Below are 24,913 nucleotides of genomic sequence, written 5' to 3'. Positions count from 1 at the left end.
GCCTACGGTGGCTCACACCACACGCAAGACAACCCCACCTCCCAAGCCCGACGGATGCTTGGTGGGGCCACGATCGCAGCCACCAGCAGCACCCACAACTATGCGGCACACGCAAGCGACTCCGCCCGGGCCAAGGACGCGGCCGCCCGTTGACGAGTTCCTAGCGGCTTGGGGCTACTTCAAGCACCACAACTCGCTGGACCCTCGCAACGCAAGCCACTGGCGCGAGTTCCACCACAGCGCAGGCGTTCCACACGCGCCTCGACGCCGGGACGTGGCCAGACGGAACGACCTGGTCGTGGTGGTGCCGCCGTGGCTGCCGATGGCGCTCGTGGTGCCCCCGGGCCAGCCTGCTGCGCCGCGGCTGGCCAAGCGCGAGGGGGCAAGCCCTTCGCCCTACCAGGTCTACTGGTTCAACAGCTGGCCGCCGGCCGGCAGAGAGGTGTCTCGTCTGCCGGGCCGCGACAAGGAGAACTTTGTCAAGCTGGCATCCTGGTGGCAGGACGTCATCAAGGCATACAACGGCCACCATCGCAGGAAGCGCGGCCTGGTGCACCCCTGATTAAAAGATTTGCCGGCCTCCATACAGTGTTGCCTCTGGGGGCTCGCCGCGCGCTCAGGGGGGAAGGGGGCAACCGCGAGGGGAGCCCCGCCGAGCGCCCCCTGGCTGGCCTCGTTTCGCGGTGACGTTTCGGGAAGCCCACTGAAAAAGAAAGCGCGCCGCCAGTCGAGCGTGTCTTTGGCCCGCGATGCCGGCGTGCTGACGGACGCCTCATGGCTGCGCTCTCGGTGAGTACCCCTGCCCGCGCGGCTCCGTGACCCCGGCCGGGGCCCGCTGGCCGGCCCGCTCTGGCGTCACGAACCCGCTCCGGGCGCCGCGACCGCGGCTCGCGCCGCTGGTTGCAGCAGGAAGCGCGCACCTCCGATAGCGCCGAATCCAGAAAAAGACTCCCGGAATCTGGCCTGCCGGCGCGCTCGAGGCGAAACATCCGGGTGCCGTATTTTTAGCCGAGGGCCGCCTTGCCGGTGCCGTGTACTGCACGTCGGTGCCGGGTGTGCGCGCTTCCTGACGCTGCCTCGGCGACAAGACCCGGCGTCTGCGCGAGTCGGAATGCTCCGATATTCTGCCCTCGTGAACGCGCCCTGCTCGGCTGCGTTCCGCGGCGGGCCGTCGCCGCCGGCCTGGGAGGTCCCCCCATTATTTGCTCACAAGGGGGGGGAGTGGCCGCTGCGCAGAGGAGCAGCTTGGGGCGCGCCCCTTTTACCAGCCTCGTCTGCCCGGTGCTCTCCCTACCGTAACTTGGTCGCACGACGAGCGAAGGACGTCGGCTAGCGTTGCCAGTGGTCGAGCAGGGACACCTGGTGAACCGTTGCCCGGCCCAACCACTCGAGCCTGCTCCCCCGCTGGATATCGCCACCACAATGTCACGATGCGAAATCGGCGAAGCCTGCGAGGGAGGAGGCTCCAAATTATCCAGACCGGCCATGGCCAAGGACGATCCGGCGCAGTCAGTGCATGCGCGCAGGAACCCCCGCGCACGAGGCCCGCCGTCAATGCAGGCCACAGACGGGTCCCCCGCTCCGAGCGCGCAGCTGTGACTAGCGAAGCGATGCATGGTAAAGCCCACCACAGCCCGATTCAGAAACGCGGCCCCACGCCAGGAATGTCCACTTCGGGTTGAGATTCGTCAATGGTGCCGATACTGGTTGTTGCGAGACAGACGTACTCTCCATCAACGCCTTGTCACAGAGTTGTACCGAAGTGTTAATGCACGAGTAGTCATATGACTAAAGTAGTCCGTGAAAGTCGTCCTCCTCACCTGCCGCCAGCGAATTATAGCTCCGTTGAATTTGCTTAATGCTGTTGTGGGATAAAGTTTCGCTGCATTTTTTCTCGCCGTTATTCGCTTGGGCTGTACTGCAGCGAACGATGCACACGGTAGCTTAAAAACCTTGCAGTTATTTATTCTCTAACGCGTGAACATTTTGTAGACGACGTTGTTGGACGTTCAGACGGTTTCGAGCTCGTACTACCTTGACAACATGCATTCCGCCCTGCTTGGGAAGGTGGCGCACTTCATCTCATGGTTGGTAACTAAATGCTTGCGCGATATGTTACAACATGAGCTATTGGACGAAAAACACTGCTCACGCAACGCTGGCACATGTTACGTAGAGACCCCTCAAGAAATGATGTTTTACTGTTTTGTTATAGGACACAAAAACTTCGTACTACGTTAATTTTTTTTTTTCGTGCTTTGCTCCTTGCATCTCTAATACAACTCCTCTGGTACGCCTTTTAGGGTAGAGCTGAACGATAACGTTTGGGACGTCCCAGAAAAGCAGCAATCTTTTCTAGATCGATGCGTCCAAAGCGTAACCAGCGTCATTGATCTCTGCGTCTACTAGAACACCTCAATTAGCGTGCAGCTCTACGTGACAGCCCGGATGCGTCTCCGCTTTGCCGCCTTCCCCGTCCGGCCAAGTGTCACCCGCCAAGAAGAGCGACGGAGCCCCGCACCACCGCCGGAGAAGCCGTGCTCTGTGTTTGTGTTTTCGTGCTTGTCACCGCGATGTGCTGCCTTCGCCACTGGATACCCCGCTGGCCCCGGCGCTTCGCAGCCCGCCCCAGTGCTGGGACACCCTTCGGCCGCTGTATTAGCACCCGCACGCGTATACCTGTGTCGCGATGCGCGACGCCTTGCTTTCTTCGAACGCTAGCACGGGAACGTGTGGTCTACGGAGCAGCGTTTGTTATGCGATGTGCTCCTCAAAGTGCTAGGCTGTGACGTGTGTATAGGGTCGCGGTGACTGACCCACACAGAGCAGGAGGTGGTCTCGGTCCGGGTGTCTTTTTTTTTTTTGCATGCACCGAAACATACTGATAGTCTTTCAGCACTTTTGGGGTAATCCCAACGACTCATGACCCCTGCCATGATGGCGCCGTGCCCATAGAGCGTCCGCTTCAGAGGACACAGCTAAAATGACGGATGGGCGGAGATAATATGTGCGTCAAAGATTTCGCGGCTTCTTCGTATCCGCGGAGTGGAAAGAGACAAACCTATCTGACCGGCCTGTAAAAGTAGTTGCGGCGGTAGTGTAAACCAGCTCGGAGGAACATCATGCAGAACACGCGTTAGCCAGAACTTAGCCAATCAGTGCTAATGATAGGGGATCCTCTTGAACAGGATCGTGCGTCACGGCAAGCATCAGCTTCAGAGAACACAGGTGAAATGACGGGTGGGAAGAGATAATATACATGTGCATCAAGATTTTGCGGTTTCTTCATATTCGGGGTGGAAAGGCAAAACCTGTCTGACCATAGGGTCCAGCCTGTAAGAGCATAGTTGCGGCGGTACTGTAAGCCAGCTAAGTGGAACATAACATGAAACGCGCGTTAGCCGGAACATAGCTAAGCAGTTAATGACGAGCGGACCCACTTAACAGGATCGTGCGTCACGGCAAGCAGAACAGCGATGTCAGCACCATGTACTTCTAGCTAGCTTTCCAAATGGAGAACGCCGGAGCTTGTGACTGTGTGCTCCAGTACCTATGGTGAGAAGGCTACAGCCGCGAGTTCTATGCTGGCTACTGTGATTCATCGGCACTAAAACTCCGCTTATATTGTAGCGGCATAGATTAGAGCCGCTATAGACTCCGAGGATAGCAGCGGCCCGTGCAGCGGCAGTCACTGCTAATGATAATATGCCGGGACATCGGACATGTGCGTTCCTCCACTTGAGTGTCCACGGTGAATCGGCTAGAGGAAGGAGGAAAAACATTTATTCAGAGCGTAAAAACTGGGTGGGTTCAGTACGAGAACCCATTGGTCGCCATCATAATCCGGCCCCTCTCAACCAGCGATTTCTGGTCGAGGGGGCTGTGGCTATGAAGGGTTGCCTCCCAGCGCTCATAAGTCGGATCGGGATTGCTGTGGCCCTGCCAGAGAAAAACATAGCTGTTAGACACTTCGTTTCAAACGGTCGTACAGGTAATGCGGAGAAATAGAGTTCAGTCTATAGCGTTGAATTTTGTAGGCCCCGTGTATACACCTAATGAATAGGCGGGGCGAAATTTATAGGCAGTCGCAATCACGGGGTTCAGAGACAGCCTCCTGAGGAGGCATCACAGAAAAAGGGCAAGTTGTCCATCCGTCACAGCCAGTTTATCGCACTCGGAACGAACAGCGTGTCACCGGCTTGAGCGTGTACGCGAGCACACCTCGGAGAGGCAGCTTCAAATCACACGGTCGCGCTACCGCTAGAGCATCCCGGGACCGCCAACGATAATGGAGCCGGCGGGACGAGGCGCACCGCGCCGAAGACGTCTACTGTTTCAGTCAGTGGCGTGTGCGCACACACGCACGCACGCCAACGGCGCAGGCGGGCAGCGATCGGGAACAAATTACGGTCCGCCGCGTCTGTATCGCACGTTGGTTCGGCGTGCGGCAAGATGTGTCGGTCTCCCCGCCATTAGCGGTACGCTTCGCTTCCCGTCTGGCTGGCGAAATTGTTTCGGCGTTATTCCTGGTAGCCCGTGGCGCCGTGTCGGTCGTCAATGGGATTATGGGCGGCCGCTGCTGGCGCACCTGTAGCTGGTGTTTACAAGCGGGCACGTGCGCGCCCCGATACCGTGTACCGCCATAATGTGTCAATGAGAGGGGTTCTCGTGGGAGCAGTTGACCGCGGCGAATGGCTGCGCCGCCCTCCCTGGGAGACGAAAATTGAAACGGTGTCTCGTACGCCGTGCTTGCTGTCAGCGGCAGCCAGGAATTTGGCGCCAGTGCGGGAGGACGTTGCACTACCGAAAACGAGTGAGTCACTATGAGTGAATCACGGCTGCTGCTGAAGTTTGGAGGCTGGGGAGAATAGATTCGTCGCCGGCTTTCCAGCTGACCAGGCTAACGTGAAAGGAGCAGACGGGGTGCGTGGCCAGAAAAGAAGCTGCATATATGTGAGTGCTCCACCGAGGATGCTCGCTATATACGCACCAGCTGTTCCTTCTTTTTACTCAAAAGTAGCTCAGCGCCACCATGCACCAAGCCCCGTGCGCTATAATAGTCCCCCGCGTATTACGTATACTTGTCGCTCGCACTGCCCACTCTTCGGTTGTAAGGTGCGCAGGCGATTATTCAGGTCACACAGCAACAAAGCGAGCTAGTCGCGTCGCAGGCGACGTCGTCCGGCGCCAGCCCTCAGGTGCATATGCACTGGAATGGCAGCACAGGCGCTGATCCTTCGTATACAGCCCCGGTCAGAGTAGATCCTTAGTACTGCCAGTTGCAGCGGCACAGATAGCCAGCCGATGACGTCGGATGGCCGCATCAGCTTCCTGCACGTGACGTCATAAACAGAAGCCACAAGGTCAGTCACCGCTGGCCTCAGTATTATAATACAGTTCTAGGCCACTGAGCGCAAGGGGCGCCAGTACGGTCCCTCGCTGTCAACCGGTCGCCAGGAGTGCCGGTGCGTCCATCCATTCACAGGAAAAAGCGAGCGAGCAATGCTGTTTCATGACCAAGGCGCGTCGTGCCTTCCGGATAGGCATTGCGGGCGAGCCGCTTCTTGCGGAAGGGTACCGGAACGAGCAAACATGTCAGCTTCCTGGCGCAAAGCTCTCGGACAACTGAAAATCGTGGTTCCCGGTTGTTCCTCGGGGCGTCCCCCACTCCTTTTCCCGTGAGCTTAGTCCGCACAGGCAGGTCGGCTGTGGGTCTGTGTATAGATAGCGTTGGCACTCGACGGTTCGCCTTCATTCGAAGCCACGCACTGCGCCATCGGTCTGCGTAACGTGTTATCCTCCCACGTGGTAATCAAATCAAATCAACTGCCCCGCGGTATCGTCAAACGAGTTCGAGAAAGTGGCAGTGATCGGCGGTTGTTTTGCCGACCGTGTGGCTGGCTGCCAAGTGAACCGTGCTCGCGAAGTCGACATCCTTAACAGCCGAATGTTGGCGTCAGCGGCGAGACTCTTCGCCTCGGGCGAGCGCACTCCCCCAGCATATCTTCCTTCCTCCGCGACGTGTCTTCCTCGTTGGACCAGGCCGCCAGCAGCGCTTTCACTTAGCGAGAGCGCTGGCGTCGCTCAGGTAACCAAGCGCCCAACGCTTCCAAGCAGAATAGGTGGTTAGCTTCGAAGTGACTCCAAACTGCTCAGTTGATGAACCAGCCATGCATTTGCTGTCTCGCATCGTTATGCATTTCGTTATGAATTTACGAACGCTGCCGCGCAGTGCATTCCCTACGTTGTAGTCGCGAACCAATGAGAACAAAACGCCAATCGGCCAACAGTGCGGAAGCGTGTAGGCTTTCGAGTGACAGGCGTACGCGAGCTAGCTGCCTTCGTGGGGAGCGTATCGCGCCGCCCACGTCGACCACGCTCCCGGCTCCAATTTGACAGCTGATGCACAGGAGCGCGGATAGGCAGCAGCGGCGGCCATTGCGCTATAAAACTGATCGCTAGTTTGTAGCTGCTGCTATTCCTGGCCAAAGAAGAGCGGCGGCCGCATTTCGATGCGCCGGCGGCGAAATGCCGTCCTCTCTCGCTGCAGACGTTGGAAGCGTTTTTTAAATGTCGCCCGAAGTTATGCCCACGCTGAAGCTCCGTCCATTACGGAGCCGATTGGTCCCGCTGATTTCGCAAGGTAAAAAAGCCCAGCCGGCGCCTATAGTGAATTCGACAGACCTGTCGCAACGCACAGTTCCTGCCTGGGCTCTGAAAGACAGGTCGGCATATCAGGAGATCAAGGCTATGCAGACCTATCGTTTGCGGCCGACAGCCTTTCCATGAAATATACACCGTTATCAGCGGCTATTCAGTGGGATGGCTGCCTATTAACAGCGGGCTACACAGTTCTGGTGCGCGAGGATAAGAGTAAACCGCTTGTAATGGAGAGGGCGGAGGCTTCGCTCATTGTAATCCAAGCAGCACAAGTAACTGGCCCAACATTGGAACTGCATTGGCAAAGTTGGCCCTACAAAGGACCACGATGGGACCATCCTGTTGCAATATTGGGTCGATGACCTGTGCTGCAGTTTCTGCAAGCTTAGGGACAGGAATCGCAATGGTTCCCTCTCTTTGCCAGTAATCACGGCCGCATTTATAGGGCTTTATTTATGTAGGCTCTTCCCCGTGTTTTGAATGCCAAGCTGTACTTAAGAATGCCGCGCCACGAACGGACGAGGCAATGTTCTGCGTAAAATAGAGATATTGTGCTCCCATCGGCCTGAACTCGCGGGGCCTGCTTAAATAAACTGCAAAAATAAAATTCATTGTAAAAAAATCAAACAAAAGGTGAGGAGACTCATAAGGCGTTATTGCGGAATGTGTGACCGACAATGAGGGTATATTCGGAACTGGGTACCAAGCATAAATATAGGCTGCTTCTTGCAAGTCATCAGACAAATAACGCTTCAATTATGCGAGATTAATGGTGCTAGCCTCGAGGCGTTCGGCGCGAAAAAAGAAGTGGTACAAAATGAACAGAATGCGGCTCGACGACGAACTTAGCGAGTGACTAATCTGTTCATATGAGGCTGGCACGAAGGGCTAGTTATTGAAGACGACGAATTATACGCGCAGCCTAAAATCTCGCTCGCCGCGAGTGCCAGCGTCGCGTGCAACACCGGAAGAACCATCCTGAACTCCCTGCACCCGGCCGTTTATTGGTGAAACACGAATTCTGCTCGCTTTGTGTGTCGTGCCCGCACGCATCAGTTTGCCGAGGACGTGTACGGGAAGCCCACGAAAGGCGAGCGCGTCCGGAATCTGCATCACGCCGCGCAGTTTCGTGAAAGTTGCTCCTTCTTGGTCTCGCTCGAGATGTGGAGAAGGGGGGGGGGGGGGGGGGGGGGGGGGACGAGAAGAAGCGACCTGCTGCAGCGGTGCTGAAACCCGACGCGAGAAAAAGGCGGCTTCGCGGTCGCCTGCCTCCGAGCGCCGGGTCGGGCGTCCCTCCTCTCGGAGGACATGTGGAGCGGGCGACAGCGGCCGAGCGTGCTCGCGAGTCAGCGGCGAGACCGCACGCACTCCGTGTCGCCTCGCAGCAGCGACGGCGGCCGCGTTTCCAGAGAAAGATCGCGTTTTTTTTTTCTTTTCCCGCTTATTTCCACGCGGCGCGCCCTAAGGGGTGTGGGTAGACGGCGCTGCATATCGCCGCCGGGGGTTCCTCCGCACGTACCTAGTACGCACTCACATGGCGCATGTTGTCGTTCCGCGCGGCTGATTCGGTGGCCGAAAATCGCCACGGAAGTGCGGCGGCTCCCTTTATGCGACCCACAAGCTCCTCCTCCGTTCCTGGTTCTTTTGAACGAATGCGACTCGGGGCGCTGCTGGCGCACGCGCTGAGAAATGCTCTCGCCGACAGGTGAGGATATGTGAGGAGGGCTGCAGCACGGATGTGTTTCGTGGGTGACTCAGCTGTGGACGACACTCGCATCTCGTTAAGAAGCGGACGTTTTTAGAGACCCCCCTCCGACGCCGAAAAACCGAGCTCGCCGCTGGGTTCAGTGCGCGATGCTCTGGAACAAGTGCATGTATTAAGCTTACCGAGCAAAGTCTACGGGATGCAGTTGAGGTGAAAAAAAAAAACCATATTCCGGCGCAGTCATGCAAGCCAGTCGCCCGAAATGCCTGCCAGTGTGAGGGGACGTGCAGGCCCCACCTGCCGCTGTCAAGTCGGCTGGGTCGGGAGGTAGCGTGACGATGAATTTGTTTCCAAGCACACGCATCCCGCAAACTTTTTCTGGCCAGTGTGCTTATTAATAATATTAATAAGCTGTTTATTTTCAAAAACGTAATACAAATTCAGGCCTGCCAAAGCCAAGGAAGGCTTGAGGGGCAGCGCCTGGCAGTTGGCGACGTCAATAGCATTCAAAGACGTAATTATTAATAAAAAGAAAGGTCCTAAATTTTAAGAAACAGAAAAAGAAAATCAAATTAACACAAAGGAAAAAAAAACAGACGGACTGAAGGTTCTTGCTCTAAAACAGTTTGTTTTGCATTTTTTCGGCTTGTTGAAGCAAAGGCGTCGTCATGCAAGCTGTTCAGTAACAATGGCACGTAGTAGGGCCGTACGTGTTCTCCGTACTTGGCCCGCGTACGAGGCAAAGTAAATCGTTCTCGCGGACGATGTCCTCGTACTGGAGTTTACAAATTTCTCTAGTCCAAATATATTTTAGAACATCTGCTGAGGAGATGAAGATCAGGGATGTGCAGGTGCCTGTATTGCATGTGCGCAGCGTTTCGGTCGGAAGAACGGTTTGGACAAATCGAAGAGGGAAGATACTCCCTCGGCAATTCCGACCTCGTCGGCGTGCGTTCCACTGGCTGGGCGGGTCCCTCGGATAACCAGGCAGAAGAGACAGACCGGTGTACCATAGACGCAGGGACTCGGCGCAGTGGCAGGTGGCCGCGCCTCGGGGCCATCTGAGCATGCGCAGATAGCGCCCCGCAGATGCGGATCGCGGATCCCGCAATACTGAAATTCTCCCGTACTCTCTAATGCATACCCTCCTGCATGCTGGCACGACTGTTGCCGGGCGGTCGTAATGGCGTTCTAAGGAACTGCAATGCAAAAAAAGAAGAAAAAAACAAGACGTAGTACAGAAGAGTAGACAAGCACGAACCCTGAACTTTCAAGGGTACTCCATTTGGGCACCTCACAACACGCGTGACACTGTTGAATGTGAACAACTCGCCAGATTCGGGCCGGACTGCATGAGCTCGGCCCGCATGTCCGTGCCTGGTGAAGAGCTGGCGTTTTGTCGCATACGTGGATCATACTTTTGCCTCGGACAGCGCACTTATGAGCCTTTGAACCGTGACAGTCGGAAGTTCGGCGCCGTCGTCCCTTTTTCTGCGCTGCAGTCGCCGACACATGACAATTCGCTAGCTTAGGTCTCAGGAAGCAGGAAATGCGGTGTTCGTGCAAACTGAATGGTACAATAGAGCCGAGCGTTTATACTATCAGCCTCAAAAGCTCACGAGATATGCGTGTTCTCAGAACGAAACAAAAATTGCTGCGCACTCTCGCGATCCAGCCGCCTGATAACGTTATCAGCTGATGGAGCACGCTCGTTCACACACACCATCAGAGATATCAAGCGATTGGCTGACATCACTGCGTCGAAATAAGAAAGCCCGTATCCTGTAAACTTTTGTGGCCGATAGTATACATATCCGCAAGTGACACCAGGTTAGCGGGCTTTTTTCCTGCTAACCGCCAGCTTGTGTGCATGAAACTTCTGCACACCATGCATCAACACGCATGGTTGGCGGGGTTCAACCGTATCGAAAACGCAAACTAAACGCGAACTCTCGTGCAGATGTTGCGTCGACGACTTGTTCTCGAAGTTGCCCCGTGACTGAATTAACTTGTAAGCCACTTTCACTTGAACACATGGCGCGAGATATGCATATATACAAACGACCGTCTTGTGAACCGGTATATACACTGCCGGGGCGGGTCCGCTCCCGAACAAAGGCTCGCTGCGCGCCCTTCCGCGTCTCCCTGCAGCATAGGCGACTGCGCGACGCCCGGCGTATACGGGAGGCCGAGCCATTATATCCCTGGAATGAGCTGATCGTGACCGGCGACGGCAGAGAATGGCCGGCAGCTCGAGTTGTTCCGAATCGGAAACGAGGACCCCGCCCTGTTGCGCCGGACCGTTTTCGACGACGAACTGAGGTGCGACCGGTGCGAGCATGCATGCGTGACGCGGCCCGAATGCTTCGCTGACCAAATATGTAGAGCCACAATCCTGTACCGGATATTCGTGTGCCGTATACAGTCGTGTACCACATGGTCGTGTATCATATGCTTTTACTTTTGCTTCATAGCGTTTAAGCCCCGTAGCAGGCTGTGAGGAACGCCGTAGTGAAGGGCTCCTGACAATTTCGACCACCTGGGGTTCTTTAACGTGCACCGACATCGCACAGTACACGGGCCTCTAGAATTTCGCCTCCATCGAAACGCGACCGCCGCGGTCGGCATCGAACCCGCGTCTTTCGGGTCAGCAGCCGAGCGCCATAACCACAAAGCCACCACGGCGGCCGTGTACCATATGGTCATGTACCATATGGTCGTATACCGTATGGTCGCGTACCGTACGGTCGTGTACAAATTGACCGTGAACGGGGTGAGCGTGTCTACGCGTCGAGTTAAAGTGGAGCCTTGCCCAGCGAAGATGCTTCCGCTCAGGCTGTAATACGTAAGACGACACCTTGCAGTGAAACTTTGTGAAGAAAAAAATTACCTAATAGCTAAGCAAAACGCGGTAGAAGACTGGAAAACCGGCGGTGTGATGAGTCTCGGAAATTTTCATTTATTTCGACGCAGTTCGGGAGCCCATCCGACGCCGCTTTTGCGTCGCTTTTCCCACACACCTCAGCTATACCTGGTACTTTTTTCTTTCGCTGGTGCGAACCCACATGAGCACCGGCTCCACTGGTAACCTATCACACCCTGGCAACCTTGTCTCTCCTTTCGTCGTCGCTTCTTCCTCGGCGTCGTTCATATTTTTGTTGTAAATTAAAGGAAGAAATCCGAAACAGCATTGGAACGATCAACCGCGATAAAGGTCGTCGGTTGTGTGCGGTACAGTTGGTGTGCGTGACACACAGAGCGGGCCGCGAGCTCCCCTTGAATTACGAAGCCTTCCGTGATGAAAATCCGTGTTTCAGGGCGTTCTCTGCCTTTAGCCACTTTGTCTTCGCTTTTCCCGAGCTCCTTCTAGCGGCGCACGCGAGCGTAGCTGGGCGAAATAAACGCACCGCCGAGAACCGTGGCCGCCTCCCTGCAGCGTACAGAAAGCTCCCGAGGCCCATTGCCCCCGGAGCTCTGCCTCCTCACTCGCCGTCTGCCGCAAACCTCGCCGCAGTGTCTGCTGCGTCGGCATCACAGCTCGCGCACGTCGATTCATTCAGCCGATAGCTTTGCCGGCCGCAGTGCAGGGGGCTGACACTGCCGTCGCTCGGCAAACCTCGTCAACTTCGATTCAGCGATAGCGCCGAGCAGCCGTTCACTCCATCTCGCGCACTGCGAATGCGCGCTTTTTTTTTTTTTTCTTGCTGTATACAGCCCAGGGAAAGAGACGTGCACAGTGGCCCGTCCGCCCGAGCAGACACCGAAACGCGACCCGGAGGAACAGCGCCGAGCAGCAGGGGTGGAGTGAGCAAGAAAAAAAAAAAAAAGAGCCGGGCATAAAAGCGCGCGCTTTAGCAGCATGCGACGACGGCGGAGATGCCGCGGCGCAGTACTGGACGTATTACTAATAACTACCCCTAGAGGGCGGTAGCGCTCTCGCCTCGTCTGACCGGCGTTCCGGTTGCGATCGCCTAATTTGAGGTTAACGGACGACGCTTTGCATACGCGGCTCGCAGGGCGTGGCGCGGCACGCGCTCCGGTTGCCTCATTTTCCCGCCGATGGGCCTCGCCGACGACGGGACGCGATGTGTAGGGAACGCGCAGAGACGGCTTTCTCCTTCGGCGCGCCGTTTGGTTCAAGATTTCGCTTTCGCGGCGATCGAACGTGCGACCACGGCGCGTTAAAGACGAAGACTTGCTCTTTTTTTTCCTCTTAATTACTATTGCTTCTGATGCCCTCCTCGCGAATCTTTTTTAATCCTCGTGAAAAACTACGCTCCCGTAGGAAGGGATTAAGACTTGTGCCAATTAACACTTGTGCTAACGCTTGGTGAAGAGGTCATTTTACTCTCTGCGCCCCAACCTATAGCAAGAGCCTTTGCTGATGAAAACGGAAGAAAGGAATGGTAACACTGTATCAAGTTTCCGTTACGATTTTCTCGCTGCAGCAAGAAGGTCGTAATGAAAAGCCTTAGAAGTCTTAGAGATAAACGCGTGCTGCCAACTGTCCTTTTACTCACATGCCGTTTCAACACGGTTTAACCTTCTGTTACCAGCTTCACCTGTCGAACTCCTCCCAATCATATATATCCATATATGCGACGCAGGCAAGAAAAGCTGCCAGCCGCGTATCTGCGCTACCTTTCTCACCAGCTACATAGCTAACACGCTGTTTAGCGGTCCTAAGTTTCACTTCTATTTCCGGTTCTCTCTCGTCGCCGCCGTAGCAAGTCGCGGTAAGTGCAGGCGCGGTAAAATAAGCTAGCTTCTATATGGGTTTTTAATGACGAGTTAAAACAGGCTTATTAACAACCCTTGACGCGCCGCGCAGCGCAGTGATGACTCATCTACCTGGCGTATGACAAGTGGGCGACACCTTGTGCCAAAAGTGAACACTCGGACATTTTTGTTCTTTTTATCCTCCAGTTCATCTCACCTGCCAGGTTTAAAACTATATACCATCGCCGAATACGAAGAAAATGGCCCGAGCCGGTTTCATGTTTTTTGAATACCGATTAATGCGTTTTTTTACTAGCCAAAGCAGCTGGGCAGTGAGGCTTATCGTAGTGGAGGGTTCTGAGTTCACTTTGACCGCGTCGATTCTCCTAACGAACACCAAGATCTCAGCACACAGCCGTTTTATGCCGCCGCAACGGGCAGTACGAGCTGATCTAAACTGGAACTATATACGCGCAATGACATGAGGCGCGCTTTGCCGTTATTTATATTGCATCAAACGCTGCGTACCGGTGTCGATGCACATAACAGGCAAGTGCGACGAGCACCCCCGTCGCGTGCTGTGTTGGCTGGCAGTCCGGATTCACGAATGACGTAGCAGCGCTGTGCACCTATGATTCAACGCGCTGCGCGCTCTCTTTCCCGAACCCAGCGTAAGCAATATCTCCGCCTGTCCGCTCATAAAGTTCTCCTTTCTCTTGAACAACAAAAACAAAACAGGCCTCTTCAACACCTCGGTTGGAACGAGGCGTGACTCCGCCTGCAGCTTCCTGTAACCGGGTACATATCGCTGCTGGGCACGTACTGTACGCAATCTAGTCATTTTGCGATCTTGCAGGGCGAGCATTCATCACTGATTCATTCTTCGGGACCCGCGTTTTGCAGACACCCCGGCAGAGAACAAGAAATCGAGACTCATCTGTAATGCATGCCTTAGGATGTGTCCCGGCAGACAGGGTGGCCCAGATTCCCGTCCAGTGAGGCGATTGTGAAACCTTCACTGTAGAAATTTTCCCCTACTCACTGACCCATAGCGATAAGTGATTGCACCTACCGCAGGTTTTTTTTTTTTTAATTGCTCTCTTCGTACGAGTTTCTCATTACCGCTCGCCGTGCCGATTGGGCAATCCTGAAGCGGCGAGGCGTGGGCCAATCACAGCTGGTATCGAAGAAGAAGAGTTGGAAATCAAATTCAATAAAAAGAAGCGCTTAAAAATCCGCCCTCCATAATCATGGATAGTGGCCGCGCCGTGCTTCGTGCGAACCTGTACGCGCGCAGCTAGCTTCATTGCGCTGCGCGCACACTGAAATAGAAATCATCTCAGCTTGAATGCAACAGCCACTTGGTCGACCCAGGAAGCGTCAAGGTTGAGGACACCTTCCCCGCCACCAGCCTCCTCTCGTTACGCCCCTCCAGCTGAACTGGACATGGAGCAAAAGACCGAAGGGGGGTCCTGGCGGACAGGCGAGTCTGGGCCGAACGAAGGCGAAGGTCGCGGCAGGGCGGCGGCGCGCACTCTCTTCGTTAACCACGTTACAAGCTCCCTCCCCCCTCCGCCTCTCGCCGCGCAGCAGCAGCAGCCGCCGGGAGAGTGGGGCTCCACCGGCGGGGCTCGCTTTCCTGCTTCTGCGCGCAGGGAGGAGGTGGAACCCGCATTCCGGAACGTCGCACCGTCATCACTAGGGCGCGAACGGCGGCGGCCGACGTAAGAAAAAAACAGGTTGGAATAACAGGAGGAAGTGCAACGCCGGCCGTGCATCTGACAGAGCGGCGAGCGCGCGTGTATTTCTGCAGCCACTTTCGGCGGAGGCTGCCCTCCCCACTCTGGGCGATCGCACTGCAGTTCCGCGTTCGAGGCAACCGAGCGCGTGGAAAGGCCCGGCGGGCCGGTGCCGGCCGCATCCGCGCTCGGCCCGCCGCCGATGGTTTATTCAAAGGGCCGCCGAGGCTGTGGGGGCCGCTTCGAAGGGCTGGCGCGGGAATCGCTTTCCGTTCCTGCGATTCGGAGAGACCGCGCCAGCCGGGGAAAGTCGAATGCCCGGTAGACGGACGCGTTCCTTTCCATCTCATTCTTCAATGGCATCGTTTCCCGCTCAGTTGGTGACGGCGAGGTCCACAGTTCGAAACCCGACAGTCATGCTGTTTCGCTCTGATGCGCCAGTGAATTGGTTTCGGGGGAAAGGAAATGGCGCAGTATCTGTCTCACGCATCGGCGGATACCTGAACCGCGCCGTAAAGGAAGGGATAAAGGAGGGAGTGAAGGAAGAAAGGAAGAAAGATATGCCGTAGTGGTGGGCTCCGGAATAATTTCGACCACCTGGGGATCTTTAACGTGCACTGACGTCGCACAGGACACGGGCGCCTTTTGCGTTTCGCCTTCATCGAAACGCAGCCGCCGCCAGTGAAACGAAAAGCGAAAAACGCGTGCGAACAAACTGCTAGTCGCCAGGAGGTCCTAATAAATCCTAAGAGGCTGCGTATAGGTGCAGTACTTCCCGCATTTTGTTGACCACAGAAACGGTGCACTTGGCTGTACAAGATCAGACTGATATATGGAAAGGGGTTCTCTCTCCCCCCCCCGCAAGCGATAAACTTTACATAGGAAAACCATGCCAAACACCATATTTCAGCCAGAAAAGTCGAAATACATGGTTCAAATGGTACCCCCCCCCCCCCCCTCCCTCACATACACACACATAAATCCGGCCCTGAACAAGACACATTAGGCCTATCCTCGCATATCGTGCAATGCCGTACAACGCACGCAACGTTTGTCAGGCCGTGGGAACAAGGCAAGAAGAGAGAGAGGGGGGGGGGGGGAGAGACTTCGAGTCCTTGCGTGTTCATCGCGGTGATCGCGTGTACAGCACGTGTGCGCGTACCCCTTGACAATACACCTGCTGCAATTTGCCAAGCTAAAGCTGCGCTGAAGAGCCCAGCTGTACCTGTGTCATCATCATCGGCTGGGTGTAATCAGCAAGCAAGAAAGCAGATGCGAAGCGGGGAGATACAAACCGGTAGCGGAATTTGCACACAAAATGCGACCGACGGAGCTAAAACAGCATGCATAATAGAAAGAAAACTTAGCGTCATAACGCACGAGGGAAGCAGCAGGGCACGCTCTTATCCATTGCGCTATCCGTCGTTAAAACTCTGCAGAACGCCACGACTTTGCGGGTTCGATTCTAGGTTGGATTTCAACGGAGCCGTTCAGTGGGCGCCACGGAAACCTTCACTACGTGACCACACATAGTGCACGTGCAACGCGAGAACAGTTATCCCGCGCTTCTGCGTCAAAGCGACGGCGTTCTCGACGAGCCCACCGCAGCGAATGGCATGGTGGGCGGTGCCAAAAGCGACAGCGCTGGCAAAGCGCGCGCCCCGCGTTCCGTCACGTTCACTCGCGTAACGAGCGTGCGTCTCCGAGGGGTACGCGTGCGCATTCATGCACGCGCCAACGGAGTGGCTCGGGTCGTTTCCACGCGTGACTGGGCTTTCTGACTTACCAACTCGGAGGTTAGCGTTCCCATTCTCGACGCTTTTTGTTGCCTTAATTGCGCGCCACACTGGAGCCCGGTCACGAAGTCTTCATCAGCAGAGAGAAAGATTAAAGGCCAAGAAAGATTGATGACTCATTAAATAGATTTTAGGACGTAGGCGTGCGGTATGGAAGACCCACGTCCGTGCCACGCAGCGTGAAGCCGTAATATCTTGCGACAGGGAAAGTGCCTTTGAACATTTCCATTCGGTCTTCCTTGTTAGCACAGATCAGCCAACCACGCTCCCCCCGCGCAGCAGAGCAGAAGGGTCGAGGAACAGCGTTATTAATCCTCGGGGCCCGCGTTTCGCGAGCTTTCTCATGTGCGCGCGTGTCCACCAGCACGACCGTCCCCGCCGTCAGGCGCTGCTGCACCTCGACGAGCGACAAGCGCAGGCATACGCGGCCGGCGGAGACGCGACCACCTTGCCGCGGGGACAATGGGCCCGCCCACCGCGTAGCTGCGGCAGAGGCCGTCGTGGTCATCAGCGGACTGCCCCACCGCTCCGCCCCGTCGCTCTATCTGATGCTGCTCAACCGAGCATGACCCTGCCGCAGAGCCGTTGACCGGCCGGCCGTCCGCGCATATGCATATGCATACACGCCTCGGCAGCGGCGCCAACGCAACCTGACAGCGGCGGTCAGTCGCCGACGTCGTCCGGCCGTAGCAGCGTGTGCGTACTCGGGAAATGGCCGGCGTTTCCCCGCCGACGGACGGACGGTAGCGCGAGAGTCGCGCCGACAATGGGAGATAAGTTGCCGACAGCGGGGGAGCCGCCGACAACCGCAACCATTGTTGCGGCCGCCGCAATCCTCCTCGTCGCCGGCTCGTGTTTATCCTCGTGTACACGGAGCTCGCCTGGGAACAGCCGTCTACCGACAACGCTCACTCTCTTCCCCTCCCGCTGTGATTCAGGTTGGCGCCGGTGAAAAGCAACGCGACAACAGCCACCGATGTCAGCAAGAGTACGAACAGCGTTGTACGTTGTAAAGACTGAGTGAGATACGGGCGGGCGCGTCCGGTCCGGGCGCGCTTTCCTAGTGCCGTCGGATCGCGCGGGCTGGGCTGCGGCAGGCTCTGGCAGCATTAGCGGCGACGAACGCATCGATGATAGATAGTTCTTGGTTGCCGACGCGTATCTCAGTGTAACGCCACAACAGGCCTCGGCGACAGAGCCGCGCGCAAAACCTAATTGCCTAACCCGTTTCCCCCCGCCCATGCGTGCATGCCAGGGCACACAGCGCGGCTGTGCAGGTTACTTGTGCTCTTGAACGCGTTTGTTCCTTGCATATCTATCCCGCTTGTCCCTCGACCGCGATATCACGACCGAGAGGCAATCAGGGCCCTCTATTCAATACTGTCTGAGCCGCACCTATTACGCTGACCAAATAAATGAGGTTATTATCGGAGCCCAGCGTCCAAAGCCTTGTGCGGCACCTGAGAAATAATGCGCGATACCTTTGCTCGCCCTGCATTCACGGCAGGCAGTGTCACTGCAGCAATCAGGCTGGGGCATTCGCAAGAATGCATGCGCATGAAATGAAACAAAGATGCAGTGCCATGCACTGGCGATAAGTACAAGGGAGCGGGATTAGATGGGTCGGCTGTGAGCGGACTGCCCTGGAGGCTAATTTTCTCCGGTGGAAAGGGTGAAAATGGGGTAATGGCGGGAGCTGATGAAGGTAATGAGGACAAGCGTATATGCATTCATGGGTACCTTGCTGGACATGAAGGTAACTCTAGACAAGACGCAACAGTGCAAAATGGGCAAAGATGGGACAGCCAAGCTGCGAATGGCGTGTTTGGCTGTTGAGGGCACATTTGTTCGTGCGTAAGCACTAATCCGACGGGTACCAACCCCGAGCAAAATCGTCCGTTGTCTGTTCCCTTGTCTGCTCGCAGCTGGCCTATAGCTTGAGTGCTCCGTCCCGCGGCACTGCCCGCTCATCGTCGTCTTCTACGTAGCACAAATCCGTCCGTGCTTTCGCGCTGATTCGAATGTAGTAAACATTCTGCGTAGTTTTTTTTTTAACAAAAATAAAACTGGGGCCATCGGAAAGGCAGTTTCAGTTCGCTACTTTAACGCAAGGCATGTCGAGATAACAGCCAGTGTAATTGACTGCGCGAATGCGTACGTCTTGACCCGATGCGACGAGCACGACGGGGATTATCAAGTAGCCTGCGCACGCAAATTCCCCCAACAGCTTCGCAACTCAGCCGAAACGCAACTTCCGCCATTTCTGCAACAAACGATATCGTTGCACATTTCAGCGTGAAGGGGCTGGCGAATCCGCATTTTGTGCTGTTTTTTTCGCCCGACACCGTACATGTCAGACATTAAGCACCGTTCCCTTTCATATATACGCGTTTGCATACATTCAAAAAACAAAGCTTCTTAGCCGGCGAGCATTTCCGCCTACTCCTCTCCCCCCACACCCCGGTTTCCGTTCTGTACTCCTCTCCAGGCACCCACGACTTACAGGAGCCGCTATTTGGCTCGCCCGTTGGATTAAGTTCCCAGAATTAAACCTTAACGAGAGCAGTCTGGTCGCCCCAGCCAGGCACATCGAAACGGCGAGACGATGATTGCTGCGCCGCTCCTTCGCGAATCTGGCCCCGGCGCGCGCCCCGAAATGCAGTCCCCAGCCAGGAGAGTCGCAGCCATGCGAAACCGATCCGCTCTGCACACCGCGGTAACGCACGCCGACCGGTCACCGAGCGCTGCCCAGGCGCCAGAACGCCCGACCCTCCTGGGCCCCCCTCTATGATCGAGGCGCAAATTGGCGCGCTGGCCCTACAAACAGTTTCACGGCTGGGTGACACGCGGTCGCGAATCGCCCCCGCCCCGTGCGGCCGCCGACGAAGGTACCGAGGGACACACGCTACAAAGTGGGCAGCCAAGGAAGAAGAATAAGCGGGCCAGTCCCAAACGTAGGAGGAACTGACGCCGCGCAGCTCCGTCGCCGTTGACGAGCCTTTATCCTCGAACGCAATACGCGCGGTTATATTGTTTCCGGGTGGGCTGCTGCTGCTCGCAGGAGGAAATGCCCCCCGGGGCGCCAAATCCGGAGGTTGGCGATGTACGCGGCCCCTGCCGGAGGACGACGCGGGTCGCCAGGACCGCCACGCTCGGTCGAGCGACAAAGGGTCCACCAGGTGCGGGGAACAACAGTTTCCCGGCGCCGGGAATCACCGCTAATCGGTCCGCCGATCCCAGCGCGCCCTCCGGGGTCGCGAGAGGTCCCGCCGGAGGTCGCGCGCCGCGGTCAGAACGCCGGCCCTTGCGCGCGCGACCGCTTCCTCCAGCGCTCGTCTCGCTACGCTTCCGGCTTGGCGGCCTCATTGCGGCTCGCCAGAGGCGCGCTTCGGAAAAGAAGCAAAGTGAGTGGAACAGATACGGGCGCCCAGCCACCGCGATAGGATCGCGGAAGTGATCAGAGGACGGCTCGGCGTTGTTTCGATCAGCGACGCGAGGGGAATAAGGCGTCAACGCTTTCTGGAGCATGACAATTTTCGGCGCGCGACTCGTCCTCTCTCTCTTCGTGGCGGCGACACAACGCGCGCTGTGCCGGAGGCCCCGACACGGCGCACGCGATGGCTGTTGCACATCGCGCGGGCGCCAATTAGGCGCAGACAATGGCGCTTGTCGCGTCCGGCAGACCTTTCGGCGAGCGAACGTCCGAGCGCCGATCCGACGGGGGAGGCTGAAAAAGAAGTACGGACAAAAAGTGAAAGCTGCGGCATCGATGCCGGCTTCGCGCGCCGGTTTTGCAAGAAACAAAGAGAGCCAACGAGAACGGAAGAGATGAGAGCGGCGAAAAAGAAAAGGCCGTGAGGGGGCCTCTCGACGAGTCGGGTGGCACGCGCAACGCTTTGCCCCCAGCGGCGGGTCACGCGGGAAACCAGTTCCCAGTCGTGCACCTCCGTTCGGCTGCGCCCGAGGGGTCCCAATGGGGGGAGATTTCGCTACTTTTTTCGGTTCCACCTCCCACCTCCTTGTGTGCCGACGCAGCCAGCGAGAGGTGTGCACGCACAATCTCCCCGCTCTGTCGACGAACCCAAACGCCGCGCGGCTGACCCGCATACTCACACACACACTCAAGCGGGGGATGGCGGGGCGACAGACCGAGTTCGCGTCGTCCGTGTCGCCGACGGTTCTGGAAAGCGCGGCACGAACAACCAAAATGAGGCTGCTCACGAGTCCCCAAACGGCGGCCGGGTCGTACGATGGGAGCCGCGATCGAACGTTAGTAGGCGGGTGAAATCGTGCCTGCCGTGAAAATAGCGCTGCTTGCCCCCATGCGATATAGTGATTACCTCGTCCGGAGTTCAGGTGGGTTGTCGTTGCTGATAAATCACTGTCCTCAAGCGAACTAACCAGTCTCGCTCGGTGTGCAGCTGCCGGCACCGGATTCTTGTTTCGCTACAAAAACAGATATATCCCACGACCCAAACACCTTCCAGAGCGATCACAAAGATGCTCGCTTCGGATCTCTGTCATTGACCAACTGTCACAGGGCAACGACACAACAGGCGCTCGGATAAGCAAAGTTCCAATATAAAACGACACAGCGGGGCAGGCGCTACTGGGTGCACACGAAATGCGAACGGCGCAATTAACAGATACAAAAATAATAACTCGAGAACTAATACAAACGGGGACTCGTTATCACTTTAGATTAGCAGCCACCGCACTTGGAAAATTACAATTACCCACGTAAGCGTTCGACCTCACTGAATTGAAATCCTCGCTTGTCCGCGTTTTATTTGCCACCGATAGTACACGCCAGCCAGTGTGCTCGTGGTGAGGCTGGAAGGAATCGCGCGCAACGGTCGTCAGGAAAGCGCATGCGCCAGGCCGTGGCCGAGTGCGAGTGTTGGTTAGGCAACGGCCCTGCTAAAACAGTACAAACGTGCTAATAAAAAAGCCGCACAGAAATGAAAAGCGAGCGAATACCACTCAGCGATATCCCCCCTCCCCCCCCCCCCCCCCCCCCAAAAAAAAAAAAAAACTTTTCGGACGCAGCCCACATTAAAAAGTAATTACAACGGCGTGGTCGATAGGTTATGCTAATGCACAAACCGACTTAAGAGACGCAGCTCTCGGGATCCGCCCCGCAGTAGCGGATTCGAAGTGCTGCATCACTTAAGGATGGAGCAATCTGCACTATGTATGCTCGAACTTGACCAAACATCGACTTTGTCTGTTCTTGAATGCATTCGGTGGCTGTCTGCGCGCCGTTAACGAAATTCGGGAATCTTAAATCGATAAACTTACCTGGTAAGAACTGCAAGTTTTGTTATCAAACACCAGCATCTCAAGGGGATCGCCAGTAACCACGGATATCGACGGGGCCTAACTATCAGGGACGAATAAAACGAAATTTTGACAACTGAAACGTGAACGATGAGACAAGGCTTTAGCCGAGGAAGGTTTAACACTTGCGCTGTTAGTTGTCACTTCTAAGGTGCAATCAGCACTTTTTGAGATTGACAATGAACGGCGTTCGCATTTCTCCTCCTTTGCGACTTTTGTGCTCGCGTTCGAGCTGCATGCCTTATTTCATTTGTCCCGATATCACGTCACAATCCCAACATCCGTCTGCGCGAACATCCATGCCGGACGTTTCCGGGTGTAAAATGAATATCCACAAATTGATATCACGAATTATTCCTGGCCATTCGAGAAATCAATCCATGGCGGTGGAAGAGAGATGTTTGATGGCATGTTCATACGACAATGAAAGCGACCACCACGGCAATTTCTGCAGCGGTACAATTAATATCTGGATATCCCATGATAGAAATAGTGACCACTGTTTCAGACGGATATTCATAAACTTCACGTGAATATTTTCCAGCACTTAACGCAGCGAATAAACAGCCGAGAAGATAGCTGAGAAATAGCCGAGAAACACGACACGTTAGCTGCATGCAACATGCGCCTTATTTTTCTCTGACAAAATTTATTTGCAAAAGTTCGCTCGTTCTTTTCGAACACTTAATTGGCTCTAATGGAGGGTTGAAATTTCGTTGGCGCTATGTCCACCAGACAAAGAGTGGTGCTGTTTATCCGACTACGCGTAAATGGCTGTGACAGGCTCATTAAGCAAACATGTGTATGTAACTAAAGAATGAAATATTTTTGGCGTATCCACGGGAATTTATTTTCACCACAGGAACCAAATATCGGTTTCAGCGCCCAGTGGAAGCCGAAACAATTACCTTTGGATTTCCTCGATGGAATTCAGGGATCTGGAACGGATGTCCCGCGGACGTCCGATGGATATCCACGATTACACGGTTTGCGCGTTACGCAGCTGTTGCGATTTAAATCACATAACAAACATAACACCCTAAAACTGAAAGATTGCCTGATTGCCAAGCAAACCTCCAAAACCCACAAACATTCCAACTGCCAACTAAGTCGGAGCAAGATCGTACGCTGTTTATAGACATTTAGTGAAATCATCAGATGGATCCGAGTTCATATGTTTCTCTCATTCACTTTCCGATCTTGGAATTACAAAACGAGGCGTACCAATGATGTAACCCGTCACAAAAGCAAGATGTAACTTGGCCCGGAGGTAAGTTCTTAATGCCGCATGTTTCCCTTCGCGATTATTGCGACACTGTCTTCTCTGCACAGAGCAGCCGGTTACAACGCGCTAAAACGTCACAATCATAGCGTGGCGGCTCCGGCAAGGCGTTCGGGAGAGAGCGGGCGAGCTGTCCCGGGCACACGAGGAGTTCCTTTCATCTGCACACACTCCGCGATGTACAACCCGGCCACAGCGACCGGTTCTTCGAATCACTGGCCGCCTCCTCATCACGCAAACGCGTTAGCGCGCCCAGTGCCAGCCGGTATCTTTAATGTCGGACCGGTCGCGTTTTCACCCAGCATGCGAAGTGCGCATAAAAGACGGCGGCGCGCTGATCGGGAACACCACTTGATCAGGTCCACGCAAGGACCGCTACGCGCACAGCCTCAGCAGCTGCATACCGCATGGCCGGTCGGACTTCCGCCTGTGTACAAGAGAGATCGATGCAATCGCTGTGCATAAAAGCCAGCCGAGGCCTGTGGTGGGCAGAAAAACAAACTCGGGGTGGCCTAGACGCACTCGCAGCGCATCCCCCGCTTTCTTGTCTTCTTCTTCCGGAAGAGCCTTTTTTCGCTTATTTTATCGGCACAATTTACGCGCGGAACTTGGGGGCGGCGAAGGAAGAACCAGTCTGAAGAGGTTGGCGCTTAGCGCAACGAGAGATTCGCCATAGGGATGCGCTCGCACCACCGCCATGTGCGCATTAGCCATGCCCCCCCCCCCCCTCCCCCTCCCCCCTTGCGGCTAAAAGCGAAACGGAAGCGGAAGAATTTGGAATATTTCGCACAAGGGGACGACCTGCGTAACGCGGACAAAGATTTAAAAATAGAGCGGCTCTCGCATTACGGGGATGCGAGCAGACGTTTTTTATTATTATTATCTTATTCGTAAATAGAGAGAGAGAGAACCAGGGGAGAAACGAGAGGCGGAAGGGGATGGGCTGTGCTCGGGTGCTCGTGGCAGTATAGCTTTACGCGCTCGTTGGCCGATCAACGTATACGGGATGGGATAGCTAACGAATCATCCTTTTCCATGACGGTTGCGTAAATGCCAGTTTAATAAAGAAGCGAGCAGCGAAGTGAGACCGAAAGGGCTGAACAATCGGCGGCGACGAGTGCCAGGCACGGACCGCGCAGCGCTGGCGAAGAGGCGTGAGCGCCTTTAGCCGTACCCGGTTCGCTGCCATGTGCTTCGCGTTTCCGGGAAAATGAAGCATTTTCGAAAAGCGCGCGCGTTTGAACTCAGGTGTCTCCTTTGCCTGGAGTGGTCCGAACGCTCGGTAATAAACTTCTCAGAATGTGTGGACCAGTCAGCGGGAAAGTATTGGTGGGCGCGCGAAAGTAACAAAAAAAAAAGCTGTGTTCGTGTTATTTCCGCTGCGATTCAGTTCTTGATGCACGTCATCTTGGCCGCGGCGGCTTACACACCGCACTTGCGGAGCAAAGACGTTGGCGCGCCTAGCACGGAATACCTTTCAGACCGGGCCACACTACCAATAATACTAAAGACAGCTGTTTTTAGCCACGGTTCTTGTCGCAGTTTAGCCCCTCTGCTTCCTTCCCATTGGCCAGCCCCGGCTTCGATACCGGAACTGGCGAATGTCATTGCTTGGTTAGCTGTCAGTCATTTGGCGGCACAAGTCGCACCTGCCAATGGTAAAAGGACAAAT

At 55.6% G+C, this 24,913-nt stretch overlaps 1 protein-coding gene across 1 annotated transcript in view; it reads left to right on the top strand.

Moving 5' to 3' along the window:
- The first annotated feature begins 718 nt into the window (after positions 1 to 718).
- Positions 719 to 24,913, top strand: part of LOC144113011 (uncharacterized) — a 30,058-nt gene continuing 5,863 nt past the window's right edge. Inside the window, exon 1 of the mRNA XM_077645878.1 lies at positions 719 to 789. Coding sequence (XP_077502004.1) covers positions 775 to 789 — 15 coding nt within the window. The 5' untranslated portion in view covers positions 719 to 774. The remainder of the gene's footprint in view (positions 790 to 24,913) is intronic.

The sequence above is a fragment of the Amblyomma americanum genome, chromosome 1 (genome assembly GCF_052857255.1).
Source record: "Amblyomma americanum isolate KBUSLIRL-KWMA chromosome 1, ASM5285725v1, whole genome shotgun sequence".
Classification (NCBI taxonomy): Eukaryota; Metazoa; Arthropoda; class Arachnida; order Ixodida; family Ixodidae; genus Amblyomma; species Amblyomma americanum.
This window is presented reverse-complemented; position numbering and strand designations above follow the sequence as displayed.